This window comes from Mauremys reevesii, linkage group 14 (assembly GCF_016161935.1).
Source record: "Mauremys reevesii isolate NIE-2019 linkage group 14, ASM1616193v1, whole genome shotgun sequence".
Taxonomy (NCBI): Eukaryota; Metazoa; Chordata; order Testudines; family Geoemydidae; genus Mauremys; species Mauremys reevesii.
The window spans coordinates 39,820,824-39,837,101 of record NC_052636.1 but is presented as its reverse complement, the minus strand read 5'-3'; the positions used below and the strand labels follow the sequence as shown (position 1 = coordinate 39,837,101).

At 47.8% G+C, this 16,278-nt stretch overlaps 1 protein-coding gene and 2 non-coding genes across 3 annotated transcripts; 1 reads left to right on the top strand and 2 right to left on the bottom strand.

Annotated features, from left to right (window-relative positions):
• The first annotated feature begins 636 nt into the window (after positions 1 to 636).
• Positions 637 to 709, top strand: TRNAV-AAC. Its single transcript has one exon. It is a non-coding gene; the product is annotated as a tRNA-Val (tRNA).
• A 2,916-nt stretch (positions 710 to 3,625) lies between these two features.
• TRNAT-AGU lies at positions 3,626 to 3,699 on the bottom strand. Its single transcript has one exon. It is a non-coding gene; the product is annotated as a tRNA-Thr (tRNA).
• Positions 3,700 to 14,094: 10,395 nt separating this feature from the next.
• LOC120381842 (zinc finger protein 2 homolog) lies at positions 14,095 to 15,168 on the bottom strand (the record flags this gene model as incomplete). Its single annotated transcript, XM_039499993.1, has 1 exon — positions 14,095 to 15,168. A coding segment is annotated over one exon (1,074 nt), but the record flags the coding sequence as incomplete, so codon positions are not given.
• Between the last annotated feature and the right edge of the window lie 1,110 nt (positions 15,169 to 16,278).

The window sequence follows — 16,278 nt, the reverse complement described above, 5'->3', positions numbered from 1 at the left end:
TGGCGGCAGGACTTTTGCCACCAGGGTCTAGCTGCCCAACTTCCTCCTGGTACTGCTGGCCCCCCGTCGCCTTCAGGTAACGCAGGAACTGAGGCAGGAATAGGGCGAGGAAGCAAGTAAAGCCGAGCAAGGAAGGCAAAAGTGAATCTTGTCTTCATGGGCCGCTCGCAATGAGGTCCTTTCTCTGTGCCACAGCTGACAACAACATCCCAGACAGAAAAGCAGGAGGCCAAAAAGAAACTGAGCAGCTGCTGAAGTAGTTCAGTTGGGAGCCTGCTAGACTAACAGGCTCTTCTATCCCCCTTTGTGTACGGGTGGGATGTTTTCTGAAAGTTCAGCAGTTCCTTTAACTGCCACGAGTCCCTCATTTCAGGCTATGCAGCAGGAAAAGGCAGCATGGGCTTCTGCACCGAGTTGGCCCACCTGACCTTTCATTCTTCTCTTGCTCTTTGTCAGCAAGGGGAAGAAAAACAAGCTCTCCCTCAAGCTGGAGTCACAAGGGCGACATAAGGACAACTTCCTGAGCCGCGGCTCCAGTCCTCTGCTCTGCCAGCTGACCTATTGAAGGGCTGTCACCACTTTCTCCAGGTTTGTCCATCGGTCTGTGCTAGGGTGAGCAACAACCAAGTAGATGGAGTTTCTGTAGTGTAGTGGTTATCACGTTTGCCTAACACGCAAAAGGTCCCTGGTTCAAAACCAGGCAGAAACATGCTGGCTTCCTTTTCCCAGATCCCCTTGCTGTTCAGGAAGGCCGCCTCCTTCTCCTATTGGCCTGTCCCTGGGATAACTCCAACCCCCGCATGACAGAGGGTGCTGACAGCAGTGGAGAAAGCACCTTGGTGTCAGGCTGGAGAACCTAGAGGAGTGCGGCGTGTCACCTTTTGGAGGCTTGTGGCTTGGCCTCCTCTGCTGTTGGAGGTTGGCCGGTGAAGGCCGGCTCTTCCTGCTGGCCTCCTCTGCGTGACTTGCCAAAGGAGGAAGTGAGGCAGGAATGGGGCAAAAGAGGAAAGTCGAGCTGAGGAAGGCAGGGCAGAAGCTAAGCACATCATTGCGGCTAAATGGGGTTAGTAGAGCACCACCATTCGTTCTGCAAAGCCTGAGGAGGTGCGGTTGGCTGCTGGGAGGCAGAATCCTGTGCCTGCCTCTTGGCTTCCCAGGGATGGCTCCTTGCAGCCCAGGAGAAGCGGGGTTCTGGAGGGAAGGAAAAGCAGCAATGGCGAGGCTGAGTGGGCTCTTTTCTGGCCGACATGGTGGGCTGTGAGGTGGTTGGGAATTGCCTGTAAGCCATAAGTGGATTTGGTGCAGTGAAAACCGCTGCTCCATTCTGGCTGACCTGGGGGCGCCAAGGATGCCTGGGGAGAGGGGGCAGGGCGCTGGCTGTGAGCAAATGGGATCCAGGAAGCCCCAGCCTGCCCCTCCAGGGGCCCAGTCTTCTTCTTCTCTCCTGCCATGGGGAGCCCGGCCTTAAGCCTGCCCAGCATGTGCTGCAGCTCGAGCATTAAGCCTTCCTGTGTGGCCTGTGCTGGAGCTGACCCTGGACCCCTGTGGGGCACTGTTGGGGGAAATCCCGACTGCAAATAATTCTGGCCACAAGATCAACCCATTGGGTCAAATGGGGCAAGCTGGAGGCCTGGTGCCTTAGTCCGTGGGGCCAGTAGGTCAAGCCATTTTCCTGCATGTGGGGGAGGCAGCCGCTGTGGTTCGCCCTTCCTGCTCCCTGCGCTGCTGCACCCTGAAATCCCTGTCGGCCGGCAAGATGGGCTGGGAGCCTGGAGAGAGGAGGCAAAGGGGTGGCCCGAGCCCCCGTGGCCACTGCCCCTGCCCCAGGCAGCCCACAGAGACCTGATGCCTCCCCAAGTGATACACGGAGATGTGCCAGCAGCGCTAAGGCGACTCCCTGCCCACTCTGCCCCCTCCCTCCCTGCCACACTGCTCCTGGAAGTGGCCGGCATATCCCTGCAGCCCTGAGTGCAAACGCCACAGCTGACCCGCCCCCGTAGCCCACTGCCTAGGAGCCACTGCCGGAGGTGTGTGCCAGTCACTTTGGGAGCTGTGCTGCCCGAGGTAAGCACCTCCACCCCCGACCACCTCCTGCACCCCTACCCCTGCCCCAGCACAGAGGCTCTCTGTGTCTTGAACAAGCACTTTCAAGGATTGGCCAAGAACTTCTGCTCTGTTTCTGTGAAAGAGACACAAAAAAGGGAGCCCAACGGACAAGTTTAGTTCGCAAGCACAAACTGGCAGGGCCAAGCCTGGATCTCTCAGTTACTCAGAAGGCTCTTCAGCCAGCTCTTCCCAAAGGCCAGTCTCTAGAGGCTTTTGTGACATGATGTACTTCAAAATAGCTCCCTGTAGCTCACATAGTCATCATTCATATATGGCTGTGATATGTCCTACCAACCATTCCATGTAAGTTATCATATGAAAAGTCATGATCTGCTGAAATCGGTTATTCTGTCCAAATATGTATAGCATGAGGGTGTGTGAAGTTATGCATTTTGCTGTCTGGTTGTTACTGAAATAGGCTATAATTTTGCTAGCGACCCCTGCCGAGGAGGGTGTTCAACAGCCATAAATCAGCAGAGGAATTGTAATTAAGGGATTTCCAATTCAGTGACAGATGCCCAAACACAGCACTGTGGGGACTGCTCAAGTCTATGACTCAGTTGCACAAGACCACACCAGGAAGATTCCCCAACCTAGTGACTCAGCAGAGCCCACCCAGACACTTCTGGGCAAGTGTCTTCTAGACACTTGAACTAACGATATAAAATAGGAGACTGTGGCATCATGTTTTTGCCTTTCTCCTCCCCCATCTATGCTGGAAGCAGCAGGAATCCTGAGAAAATGAAGGTCATCTGAGGACAGTAATCCAGGTTTTAGGGGGAATTCTATGTATTAAGGAGGGTAACATCCAGTAGGATGAGAAAATTGCTTGACCTAACAACTGCCTAGTGTAATAAGGTGTAAAGTTTAGATTTTGCTGTGGTTGTACAGTGCTTAGTGCTCTGCGTTCTGGCCTCAAGAGCCATGGATGCATGTTGAGTTACGATGACCTTTTCCTTGTCTCCACATTTCTTATGTGCCTCCTTCTGACACTTGAAACCAGTTGTTTTTCTGACTTTTGCAAGCATTTGCATTGCAAGGCAGAGGCAGTCTTCTCTGTTTCCGCAAAAGATTCACCAAAAGGTGGGAAGAGCAGACACATTTGTTAAGGCACTACTGGGAGCTGCATCCCTAACTCCACTTTACCTGGCAGGTGAGTCACCCAGCTTAGCCACGGTGCGACTCTCTGGGACTTTTCTCCCAACCGCTCCATTTTTCATCAATGACAATCAAAAGGAAGGTGACATGACATCTGTGTGTGAACATCTCCAGGGAATCACAAGGATGTGTGGCGCAGGCTCTCGTGTTGCAGCAATTACAGTCGAAGCAACCGCCATGCCAATGTCAGTCATAGCAGCGTTTTCATCAACTCCAGGTTTGTGATTTGATTGTTTCCAATGCTTCTCTCCAAAGAAGCCTTTTCCTTAGCAAGCAATGACTTGGATACCAAGGGAGGCCTCTTCTGTTTCCTAGGAAGACACAGGAAAATGTGAGCAGAGGAGACAAAAGCCCTACACCAAGGCACCACTGGGAGTTGAACCCAGGATCTCCTGTTTACTAGGCAGGTGCTTTAGCCAGCTAAGCCATGGTGCCTGCCTGAAGAAAATATTTGCAACTGTTTCATTTCATGGTTCAAGTCAACACCCGCAAATTCTAAAGTATAGACATTCCCCATTTCCCTCAAGACTTGCAGACCTTGAGGTGTCTGGCTCTCTGTGCACAGAAAGCCACAGCTGAGTAGACAGAGGGCTTCTAACATGTGCCTCTCCCACCAGTCACTGTGATCATATAATGGTTAGTGATCTGTGTTTCAGTCACAGCAACCTCGGCTCAGTTCTGAGTCATGGTAACCTTTCCTTCAGCTCCAGACTTCTCATTTGCCACTTTCCATGTGTGGTGGGCTGTCTGCCCCAAACAAGCAGGAGAAAGATTAAGGCAGCCTTGAAGAGGCTGTGCAGAACCCAGCCTATCAAGAAAGGGCTTATTGGGAGAGCCAATCAGGAGAAGGCTTGCTGGAGCAGCCCATATATAAAGAGCTGCTTAGCACAGCAAGAGTTAGTCACTCCTTGGAGTTTGAGGAGGGAGGATTGGCTGCTATGAAGGAAGCAAGCAAGCAAGCAAGCAAGCAAGCAAGCAGGGAGGGCACCATGATCAGAGTAGTGCTGGGGTAAGGGGTGCATGAGTGACCTCCTGGCTGACTACTGCCAGACTAAGGCCCTGATACAAAGGTGGAGGAAGGTTCTAGGTCTGTTGGGAAATGGTCCAGGGAAACAGATGGCAGGGTTGGAGGTTCACACCTTTTGCCTCAGTAGCCACTGACACAGGTGGCTACACCCTGGACTGCAGCCGGCCACTGAGGCAAGTGTCTGGGTAGAGAACATCCCCACCCCCCAGCAGGGGGGAGAGAACTGAGTGGGGCACAGCCAGAGGGCTGTGTCCATAAGAGGACACTGAAGTCCTGAGAGCAACAAGGGTCCTAATGATAGAACAGATGGTGACCAGACGCTACTAGATGGAGGCGCACCGGTGAACCAGAGCTAATTGCTAGGATGGTCAGCAGGAGGTGCTGCAGTGAGGCATGCCCCATGGCACCAAGACTCAGCTGCAAGGAAGGCTCTCTGTCTTGAACAAGCACTTAGAAGGATTCTGCTGACAGATCTTTTCTTTTTCTGAAAAGAGATACAAAAAAAGGAGCCAACAGACACACTAGGTTTGGCGAGGAAGAACTGTCGGGCCAAGCCAGGCTCTCCTGGTTAGTAGGAAGGTTCTTCAGCCAGCTCTTCCCAAAGATCACTATCTAGAGACCTTTTAATAGCCACTGCAGATGTTCACCACAAAAGAGATGCCAAAATGGAGTTCTCCACTGCCTGCAGCCATTACGCTACCAGGAGTTCTGTGCACAGAGAGGCCCCTGCTGGTGGGAAAAGGCTTTGGTAGAGACTCTGCTGACACCACCCATTCTCATATAGTGTTTAGTGCTCTGTGTTGTGGCTTCAGCATCCACAGATGCCAGTTCAATTGGGGGGCATTTTTACTGTCTCCAGATTTGTCTAATGGCTCCTTTCAACACTTGTCACCAAAAGACCTGTTTCTTTTGCAAGCGATGTACAGCAGTCTTCTCCATTTCCTCAAAATCACTAAGCTGTGGGGAGGAGACACATTCAGCCAAGATGGATGCTGAATCTCCTCTTTATTCAGCAGGTGTCTGTGAAGGACACAAATCTACACCGTGTAGAGGTCAAGAATAGGACTTTATTACACACAGTGCTGGCAGAGTGGGCTTATTAGGCTCAGAGACACTGTTAATTAATTAATTACAATAGAATATATAGATTTTCCATGGGTGGGGGAAAGTGACAGGCTAGGCAGATCCACACCCCGGGACAGGTTTTGCAAGACAGGATAAGCACATTAGCCAATGATTAACAGATTAGATAATGTCTCCACCCATGGTCTCAAGTTAGCAAGTTAACATTTCATTAATACTTTGATAAAATGTTATTAGTATAAAATATATATGTTGAATTCTGATTTGGGATCCATAGGAATGGGGCAACTCCTTTGATTGTCGAACAGGTATATTCCTAGGGGTTAAAGCAAAGAAAGAGTGAAAGTCTATGGCAATAAAGATTGTTTTCTGTGTGTCTTAAGGCAGGCATTGGTCCCTTGGAAGGGAGGTGGAAGGATGCCATATCTTATACTGACGTGCCAACTTTTCATAAACTCAAGGTTGGATCTGTGGGAAGAAGGTCTCCCTAGAGAAGAAACAAACACAATAGGAATAGGGATTCTTTGTTCAGTCTGCAATTCTGAATAAGACACAATTATTTAGTTCTTAGCTCCAACACCTGGCAATTTGCTGACCAGGCCTATCTTAGCAAGCAAGGCTTTCTGTTTACCCCAGCTTTCTCTTAGTTGGTCACTATTTGCTAGGCCTCTGGTCCCTTGACCATACTCTGACTTCGGGTCTGGAAAAGAACTGGCACAATCCATAGACCAGGTTGTTATATAAAATGCACATGGATTTGAACCCTTCACATACAGTAATGGCAAAGTTCTTGGTTCAGGCTTGTAACAGTGATGGAATAAACTGCAGGTTCAAATCAAGTCTCTGGAGTCTATTCAAAGCTGGGATGGGTCATTCAGTCCTTTGTACAGAGCTTCAGTTTGTAGCAAAGTCCCTCCAGAGGTATGAAGCAGGATTGAAGACAAGATGGAGACGAGGCATCAGCCTTTTCTAGTCTCTTGCCATGTGGTCTTTGCTTTCTTTGTCCCAAGGACACTCTATCCAGCACGTGGCATAGAAAAACCTTAGAGTTCTCTCCATAGGCAGGTCCCTGCTACCTTGCTGAGTCACAAGGTGTATCTGCCTTCTCTCAATGGGTCGATTGTATAGCTGATGGTCCTTAATGGGCCATTAAGCAGGCTAGGCAGAACTGACACCAACTTGTCTGGGGTGTTCCCCGGAAGCAGAGCACAAGTTTGAAATACGGGCAGCATAGAGCCAGTATTCATAACGTCAACTACAAAAATGATACACATCTAGAGATAGCATCATTATAATCAGCCAATTAGAACCTCTCCATAGACCTCTTACACGACAACCTTTCTACAATATTGGCTGCAAATATAGAACAGTGGTCACAACGGTGATCTATACAGTTACAGATTATGTCAGTAACGTCATAGGAGGTGACACGGCATCAGTGAGACTGATACTGGAAGAGCCTCCAGTTTTGGTGTCCTCATTTGAAAAAGATGTTGTGAAATTGGAGCTAGAGCTGCAAAGAGCCACCAAAATGTTCTGAGGGCCGGAGAAAAATGCCTTCTAGGGAGCTACTGAAAGAGCTCAACTTGTTTAGCTGATCAAAAGAAGATTGAAAGGTGATTTCACTGAAGTGTTGAAGTGCCTTAATGGAGAGAAAAGATTGGGTATTAAAGGGCTCTTGAAGCGAGCAGAGAAAGGAATAACAAGACCCAATGGCTGGAAGATGAAAAGAGACAAATTCATATTACAACTAAGGCACAAAGATTCAACAGCGAGGATGATTCACCACAGGAACAAGCTACCAAGGGAAGTGGTGGATTCTCCATCTCCTGATGTCATTTAATGAAGACTAGATGCCTTTCAAGAATGTGTTTGCCCCAAAAGTAGCTATGGTGTCCTACAGGAGGCCTGTGATATGCAGGGGGTCAGATTAGATGCTCTAATGGTCTCTTCTGGCCATAAAGTCGACTAATTTCTGAAAAACTGAGTGTAGCATTGGGAGCAGCGTCTGATGTTTCCCTGTCTAGCCGGCTTGCTGCCTAGAACGAACGCTCCTGGAGTGGGGTGATCCACAGGGAGTAGCTCAAACCTCCAAAGTGCCTGGCCAGGGGCAGGACATTGGCACAGCAAGGGAGGGGTGTGGCAGTGACATCACAAAGGCCTTTGGCAGGACCTCAGACTATTGGTCCAAGGTGGTGGGGAGGTGGTGACCTCACAGAGAGATGCTGACATCAGCCAGGCAGGACGGAGCGAGGGGCCAGGGAAACCTCAGAGACCCTGTGGCTTTGCGTCAGCAAGTCTCCTTCTCCAGGTCTCTCTTTGAGGACTGAGAGAGTATTCGGGTTCACGGACGTGAGCGCCAGGAGGAATCTCTTTCGAGTTTTCTCCTTCCCTTTTAGTGATTTTACTAGAAAACAGCCGTCCCTGTTTAGAAGGTAAGAGCCTCCTGGAGGGAAGGGGTGTCATGGGGTGTCACAGTTCGGATGCCGGTGCCCCCCCCCATGTATGGAAGTTCCCGCTCCCTGCTCTGTGTTCGCAGGGCCGGAGAGCAGCATTCCACGGCAGTGATTTGCTCCTGGCTGCCGGAGCAGAGCAGCAGGCTCAGCTGTCAGAACTTCCTGGAGCTATGAAAGGGGAGGGGACCAGCCTCTTTAGCAGGAATGCAGGGCAGGTGAGTTCACGGCAGGCATTGTGGGATACTGGCGGAGGCCAGTTATGGTGATTTAATGACCAGCAGCATTTACACTGGCACTCTGTTACTGTAAGTTTGCTGCAGAAAGCTCTAGGCCTCTCATCGAAGTGGTTTTATTTTGTCACGAAAACAGGGCAGTTTTGTCGCCAGACGTGGCATTGCAGTGTGTACACCAGCCACACCAAGCTGCCGACCGAGGGAGCGTTGTGTGTTCTTCACACACCTGAGCAATATATTTCTGCTGAAACAACTTTGTAGTGCAGACCTGGCCAAAGATTCACTCACACACACAGCTTGCAAGGTAAACGTCACCTGCTCCTCTGCTTTGCAGAATCCAAACACAAGGAAAGCTTGTCAGGTCCTGGTGGAGATGGCAGGGAGTCAGGTGTGGGCAGACACTATATCTTACACCCAGGCAGGCACCATGGCTTAGCTGGCTAAAGCACCTGCCTTGTAAACAGGTGATCCTGGGTTCTACTCCCAGTGGTGGCTTTGGGGGCACCTGGTATTGGCTACTGTCAGAGGACAAGATTCAGAGCTAGATGGGCCTTTGGTCTAGCCTCGTGTGGTTTTTCTCATGGTTTAAATTACACTCACAGGCACTGATGATAGAGTTACTGAAAGTTTGGGAGTTAGGCACTGATAGATCAGTGGTCCAAGCCTGTTGTAGACACCCCCCCTCCCTCTGGGACAGGGGCAGGTCTGAGCTCTCACACCAAACGCTCATTGTGGCTGCCAGAACCTGTGAGTGGCTCATTTCGTTTGCACCCTGGGTTGAGTCCTGCTTTGTGCACCGTGTCTGAGAATGAAAATCCTAAACCGCCCTTTGAAATGACGAATGCAGCAGGACATGTCATTGTCCCTGCCCCAAAGCAGACAGACCAATGGAGAAAGGCCGTCGAGTCCAAGGTAATATTCACTGCGGTTTTACCATTTCCACTTGCTAAACTCCCTCCTATCTGCCCAGCCCAGGTGTCCTCTGTCCTCTGCTCCCGGCCTGCTCTAGAGTCAAACATGCAGGGCCCCCAGGGGAACAGAGGCTGGGACAGGGCAGTAGCCTGGGCTGGGCTGGGCTGGGCAGATGCTGGAAGTTCTCGTTCCCTGAGAACTGGCCTGGCTCCCTTCTCAACAGCAAACATATCAATTCCACGCCCCCTCCCCAGAAAAATCAGCCTGGAGCCAAGAGCAGCAGGGGACGATTCCCTCGAGTTCCCACCGAGGCAGGAGAGAACCCAGGGCCTTTCTAGCAGAGCTTATGGAACCGACGTGGGGAAACCAGCCTTTAATACCAGGCAGTTCACGTTTAAGCTCAGTGTTTTTAACAATTTTTACAACCTTAAATCACCCTTCAATCGCAGTGTCACTATCCATAACGTTGCTTCAGCCTTATAGGTTCCCAAGTGCAAAACTAAACATCTCTTCAAACACAAGAGAGTGCAGATCAGTCAGTGTTCAGAGTCATCCCACATAAAAGAATCATGTTGTGGTACATATTGGCCTCATCATGTGGCCGTTCCCTTTCCCTCCGCTCTGTTAAAAGGTTTGGTATTTTGCACAGAAACTTTCTTCCCTCAGGAGAGACCTGGGAACCAAGGCTGCCAGATAAACACCTTTAAGAGGAGGCGTAACCTGTCAAAAAAGGATCTCCCTCCTTCAGTTCAGTGACAGCCTGAAATGTTACTTATCCCGGCAGAGCCAGAGGATTGAAAGCAGCTACATCAAATCCCTGTGTAGCTAGCAGGAATGAACACAAACACTCCCTGGTATCTGAAGAGATGTTTAGTTTTACCCTTGGTAAACTAGAAGTCTAAAGGGAAGGAAGGTGGTGCCATATATAAAGAGTGAAACACAAAACAATCATAGTTATGCCCATAGTGACTGCAAAATATTTCTATATTCTTCTCATTAGCATCAGTGTATTATTTTCTCTGGGGTCTATACATTGATTATACCTTGACCAAGAAATTTGAATCTTGATAAAATAATCGACTACCCCTGGTTAAGGCAATGGACTCGATACCCACTTGGGTGTCCCTACACAGGTTCAGGTACTAACAACAGTGGCTGCCTTTTAGCAAGAGTTCCTGCCCATTTCCCTTCCGGCTGGAGCATGATTAGCGTGTGTATGTGGTTAACGACATTGCTATAGATTGTTGTTCATTCCCCACACTGACCATTCAGACCGTCCAGTTCCTATTCAAATCTCCACCAGATCATGCCAATAGCCGGAGTCAGGATTTCTCTGGGGCACTGAAATGTTTCAGGGGGTTGGTGCGTGAGCTCAGCCTTGCATCCATCCCTGATGTTTCATGGACTAACAACAGCAGCATAAAGAAAGAGCTGATCCAATATCTCACTGTCAGAGGTGAAGGTGGCCTCGTCCCTTCTGCATGACCATTGCCATTGCAGGAGAGAAGGTGTCAATGGAATCGAATGCGCTGGCTCAGACAAGAGACACAGGGAGGTTTTGCTGTTCATGGATCGGTGCAAAGGAAATTGTGTCTCTGTGTGAAATTGAGGAGGGAAATAATGCACCACGTCCACATGGTGGCCCAATGCCCTAAGGAATGTGGGTGATGGACTACGGCTGGGAAATGATTTTACAGGATCAATGTATTGCCCTGATTAAAAGCTCTGGCTAAAAGGCAGCCACTGTTGTCAGTACCTGAACCTGCAGACTATATAGTAAAATTGGAGTTCTGCTTAGCTATACCTTAACCAATCATTTTACTGAAATGTAACTTACCAATCCTAACATATTGTAACATGATTATCTAACCAGTTATACCCCACTACCTTAATTGCTTTACACCCAACAAATTAATTATACAGCAGACAGAAACAATCACAGAACCAGACAGAGATTATACAGACAAGCAATAGGAAAGTGGAGACTACAGTGATAGAACAACAAAGAAATGAGGATTTCAGACCCCAGCTATTGATAAGTGAGTTGTTGCCAGACAGGATGCTATCATGGTAGAGGTTGTGGATGCTGGTTGCTTAACTGTCTGGCCCGCAGGGCAGGATTTTGAGGGCCTCAGAATGCCAGCACCCATCTTTTGTTCGCTTAAAACGTGAGCAGGGAGATTCCAACACTGCAGAACTCATGGAACTCCAGGAAATGTGTAACTTTAGGTCCGGGTGAGTGTGCCTAAAAATCAGCTGTGCTGGAGAAGGTCTCTAGGAGTTGAAAGAGATGTGCCATCTTGGCCTCCCTAAAGAGTGTCATCAAATATTAATGAAAACTAGGGTTGATAAGTCACATTCTTTGTAGCGTTAGGATTGGGGACTGGTCCAAAGTGCCAGTTTTAAGGCTCATTTTTCCTATCTCTTGGGTGTTCTGGTTTCTGCATAGAGACGTGGTTTCAAATCCCACTCCTGACATGACCATTTTCTTTTATCTGGAGAAAATGGCCTCACTTCAATCTCCTTTGCAACAATAGAACACCATTTGTTTAGCTTTTCTATTCCAGTAGTTGTGAGAGAAGTTCCAAACTAGGGGGAAACAGGGCCTTTTCTCTCGACCGATCAATTTTTGTCTTCCTTCATTCCAAGCCATTTTCTCAGATACAGCCGTATTTCCCACACTTGTTTGTTCAGCGTTCTTTGCTTTTATGAAATTTTAGGGTCATCATTTAATTGCCACACAACTGTACTTATGAAGTGAAGTGAAACACAATATTTTTTAGATATTCTTGCAGGAGAGTTTTGCTTTCTGACCTGGAATTGAACAGGGGCTACCCAAGGGGGACAATGCTGCTCCCTTTTCTTGCCTCATCCGAAAAAACATACATTCCTGATGCCCTTTGTTTCCTTGCCCTTTTTAGGGTGAATTTACACTTCTCAGAAGTAGAATCCTTTACAAAACCACTCAAAATCTCAGCAGTGTCGTAAGCAATGGCTTCCGGAAACGTGCCCAGCTTTTCTTTAATTTGGTGACACACGTCCAGGCAAGGGACTGGATACAGGCCTGGATCAGAATCTTCGTTACCAGAGCTAGAATTTCTATTTAAAAAGAGCTATTTTTCTACAGCTATTAGATTTCCAACATCGATTTCATTTTATACACATTTTGAGCATCTATTAAGGATAAATTGAACAAAAATACCACTTCTCTTTCCTCAACATCTGCATCATGAAGGGGAGCATTCCGAATAGGAAAGATCTTCTGTGGGGCATGGGTTACAAAAATGCTTCTGGAACCAAATACATGGGCATTTTGCCAAGTTAAAAATCACTTAACGTGGAATTCTCTCCCCAAATCATCTGAGAAAATACTGATGTAAATAATTGAACTCCACTGTGATCAGATGCACTTCCTTCAGTTAGTTGAGGTTCTGCTGTTGTTCACCATTTCTGAGTGGAGATTTTAAATCACTGCTGTTTCTTTGTTAGCCTGTGCAGTAAATTGGAGAGTTCTCTCCTGTTGATAGAACTGCACTTGAACTTTCTCCGTGTCATCATGGAGGGGTGGGGAAAAAGCAAAGCTGAAGTGACAAATGAGGACTTTAGGAAATGGTCATTTGTCTTCAATTCTCCAATAAATCTGAGCTACGTCCTATCGAACTGAACTAATATCCAATTGGGTGAGCAAACAGCCTTCAGGAAAGAGAGAAACCCACATCACAGAGAGACAGAATACATGACAATGAAATTATCAAGAGACATTCCAGAGCAGGTTACATCTGATTATTTAGAATCAGGACAAGAGATTCTCCCATCACATTCTCCTCAGGTCCATTCAAAGCAGCTTCACTCAGCACTCTCTCAATAGTCAGTTATGTTATTTACAAAATTGTAAGTATCCCAGCATCCCATAATGGGGGACAAAATAGTCCTCTTGCCAGAAGTGGCTTTACCAATAGATGAAACCTGGAATTTAAACGCCAAATAATCACACTATGTTTGGGATCCATTTAAATTCCCCTTCCAGGTTTTTGACACTTTCATCTCCAGTCATAGTGACTCTGATATAGGAGGAAAGAAATCAAAGCATCATCTCCAAGCACAGACAGCTGAGAACTCTTCCTCACATGACATTTTGAGAAGTGGAGGGATAGAATGTGATGAAAAGAAACTCTGCACAGAGAAGCCAAAATGTAACAGTTCTGGAGTGATGGGGAAGGAGGGAATCTCTGAACCACCCCATCTCCTTCCAATGTCACAGAGGCTGAAATGACACTTTTTTCCCCTGCTCCTCTTTATTTAACTATAACATGAAAAATTCCCAATGTAACTGCTCTTCAGCACAACCCAGAGCAACGTGAGAACAACTGGCAAGGATACAATCTGTATCACTGGCGACTCTAACAATAACTTTGCAATAGCAGCAATGGTATAAATGTGACGCTCCCTGGTTCCTCATAGGAAGGGCACACTCCAGTTACTTGTGGGATAATTGAGTTGATAGAAAGGACAAATGGGCCCACCTCAAAAGAAGGCAAACTACAAAAGGCATAAATGGGCCACTCATCTGGCCAAGCTGAGGGATAACGGTGCTGCAAACAGTTCAAACAGATTTAAAAAGTTATTATGTGAGAATCAGGAAAAGTTGTAAAGAAAAAAAATTGATAGCCCTAGAGGTTTTTATGGTATTCACTGCCCTTGCAGATTCTCTGATGGCGAATATGGGCTGAGTGCCAAGAGAAGGTTTTCCCACATTCTCTGCATTCATAGGGCCTTTCCCCTGGTGTGGATTCTCTGATGTTTAGAAAGGGCTGAGCTGCTAGTGTAGTTTTTCCCACACTCACGGCATTCGTAGGGCCTCTCCTGTGTGGATTCTCTGATGTCTAGAAAGGGTTGATCTTTGAGTGAAGTTTTCCCACACTCACGGCATTCATAGGGCCTCTCCCTGTGTGGATTCTCTGATGAACAGAAAGGGCTGCTCTTTGAGTGAAGGTTTTCCCACACTCACTGCATTCATAGGGCCTCTTCTCTGTGTGGATTCTCTGATGAATAGAAAGGGCTGAGCTGCTAGTGAAGGTTTTCCCACACTCACTGCATGTGTAGGGCCTGTCCCTGTGTGGATTCTCTGATGTTCAGAAAGGTTTGAGCTGCGATTGAAGGTTTTCCCACACTCATGGCATTCGTAGGGCCTTTCCCCCGTGTGGATTCTCTGATGAACAGAAAGGGCTGCTCTTTGAGTGAAGGTTTTCCCACACTCACTGCATTTGTAGGGCATTTCCCCCGTGTGGATTCTCTGATGAACAGAAAGGGCTGCTCTTTGAGTGAAGCTTTTCCCACACTCACAGCATTCGTAGGGCCTTTCCCCCGTGTGGATTCTCTGATGAACAGAAAGGGCTGATCTTTGAGTGAAGGTTTTCCCACACTCACAGCATTCATAGGGCCTGTGTCTGTCACCTGTGTGGATTCTCTGATGTTCAGAAAGGTTTGAGCTGCGATTGAAGGTTTTCCCACACTCATGGCATTCGTAGGGCCTTTCCCCCGTGTGGATTCTCTGATGAACAGAAAGGGCTGCTCTTTTAGTGAAGGTTTTCCCACACTCACTGCATTTGTAGGGCCTGTCCCCTGTGTGGATTCGCTGATGAACAGAAAGGGCTGATCTGTGAGTGAAGCTTTTCCCACACTCACAGCATTCGTAGGGTCTTTCCCCCGTGTGGATTCTCTGATGAACAGAAAGGGCTGATCTTTGAGTGAAGGTTTTCCCACACTCACAGCATTCATAGGGCCTGTGTCTGTCACCTGTGTGGATTCTCTGATGTTCAGAAAGGTTTGAGCTGCGATTGAAGGTTTTCCCACACTCATGGCATTCGTAGGGCCTTTCCCCCGTGTGGATTCTCTGATGAACAGAAAGGGCTGCTCTTTGAGTGAAGGTTTTCCCACACTCACTGCATTTGTAGGGCCTGTCCCCTGTGTGGATTCTCTGATGAACAGAAAGGGCTGATCTGTGAGTGAAGCTTTTCCCACACTCACAGCATTCGTAGGGCCTTTCCCCCGTGTGGATTCTCTGATGAACAGAAAGGGCTGATCTTTGAGTGAAGGTTTTCCCACACTCACAGCATTCATAGGGCCTCTCCCCTGTGTGGATTCTCTGATGATCAAGAAGGGCTGAGTAGTCACATAAGTTTTTTCCACACTCTGTGCATGTATTTTTTCTCTTTCCAATGATGATTTCCTGCTTTGTTGTGGTTTCCTTGAGGTCCTTCTGAGTTCCCTGAGAGGAAATACGTTTACCCATTTTCACCCCCGGCTGGTTTCCTTGTTCTCTTTCTGGTCTGTGCTGAATCTCACAGGATTTTTCCTCCTCATGACTCCTGGACACATGGCTTTTGATCTTTGCAATAATGCTCTGTGTTTATCCACTTGCTGAACATTTTTCTGCTGAGAATTCTGCTCCTCTTTCTCACATGCCATTGCATCACCTGCTGTGAAAAAGACAGAAACATCAAACAGGGATGAAAAGTGAAAAGCCAAAACAAACTAAGTGCTGGAGGAGGTCAAATAAAATCACAAACTGAACTCCCCCATACTCTTCCCCAAAACAGGAGTGAGGAGGGGATCAATCTGGCTTTCAAATGCCATCCAAATACACAGGGGGAAGGGAGGAAGCTACTGCCTGGTGTCTGCTAGAATCTATGGGAAGCCATGAGCTATAGTTACCCTGAGGATATGACCCCTGCTGGCAACAATAATGAACTGAGAAACCTCTCAAGGGCTTTGTAGGGCATCCCAGATGTTTCCTTCAGGCATTTTCACACTCAGAGTTGGTTTAATGTTTCTCACCTCTGCAGAGAGAACTCATGGTCTGTTTTCCTTCTGAACCCTGCAGGTCTGAGACCCATGGCTCTTCCCCTTGTTCCAGCTGGGAGATCACATCAGGTTTGGAAAATGGAAACCCTGCTCAGATGAAAGAAAACAAAGGAGTTCCGTTGATTTCATAAAACTTTGTCATAAAAAACATTCTATTAATTTAACTTTAATATTTAGTGTGACCCGGTGTGCCTGGGCTAGTCCTCACTGAAAATGCCAAGATCAGGGCAGGCTGAAAAAGGGAGAGCAGAGGCTCCCCAAACTGGTGGTTAACACAGAAGTTAAACTCACCGACCAGTCACCAACTGTGCTTCTGATCCCCCACACTGGTTATCCAGAAACTGAAAAAAGAAATCACACGGCCCCCTTTATTGCATGCCAGTTCTCTGACTCTCAATCAGCACCTAGGTCCAGCACAGTGAGAGGTTATTTAAAAACC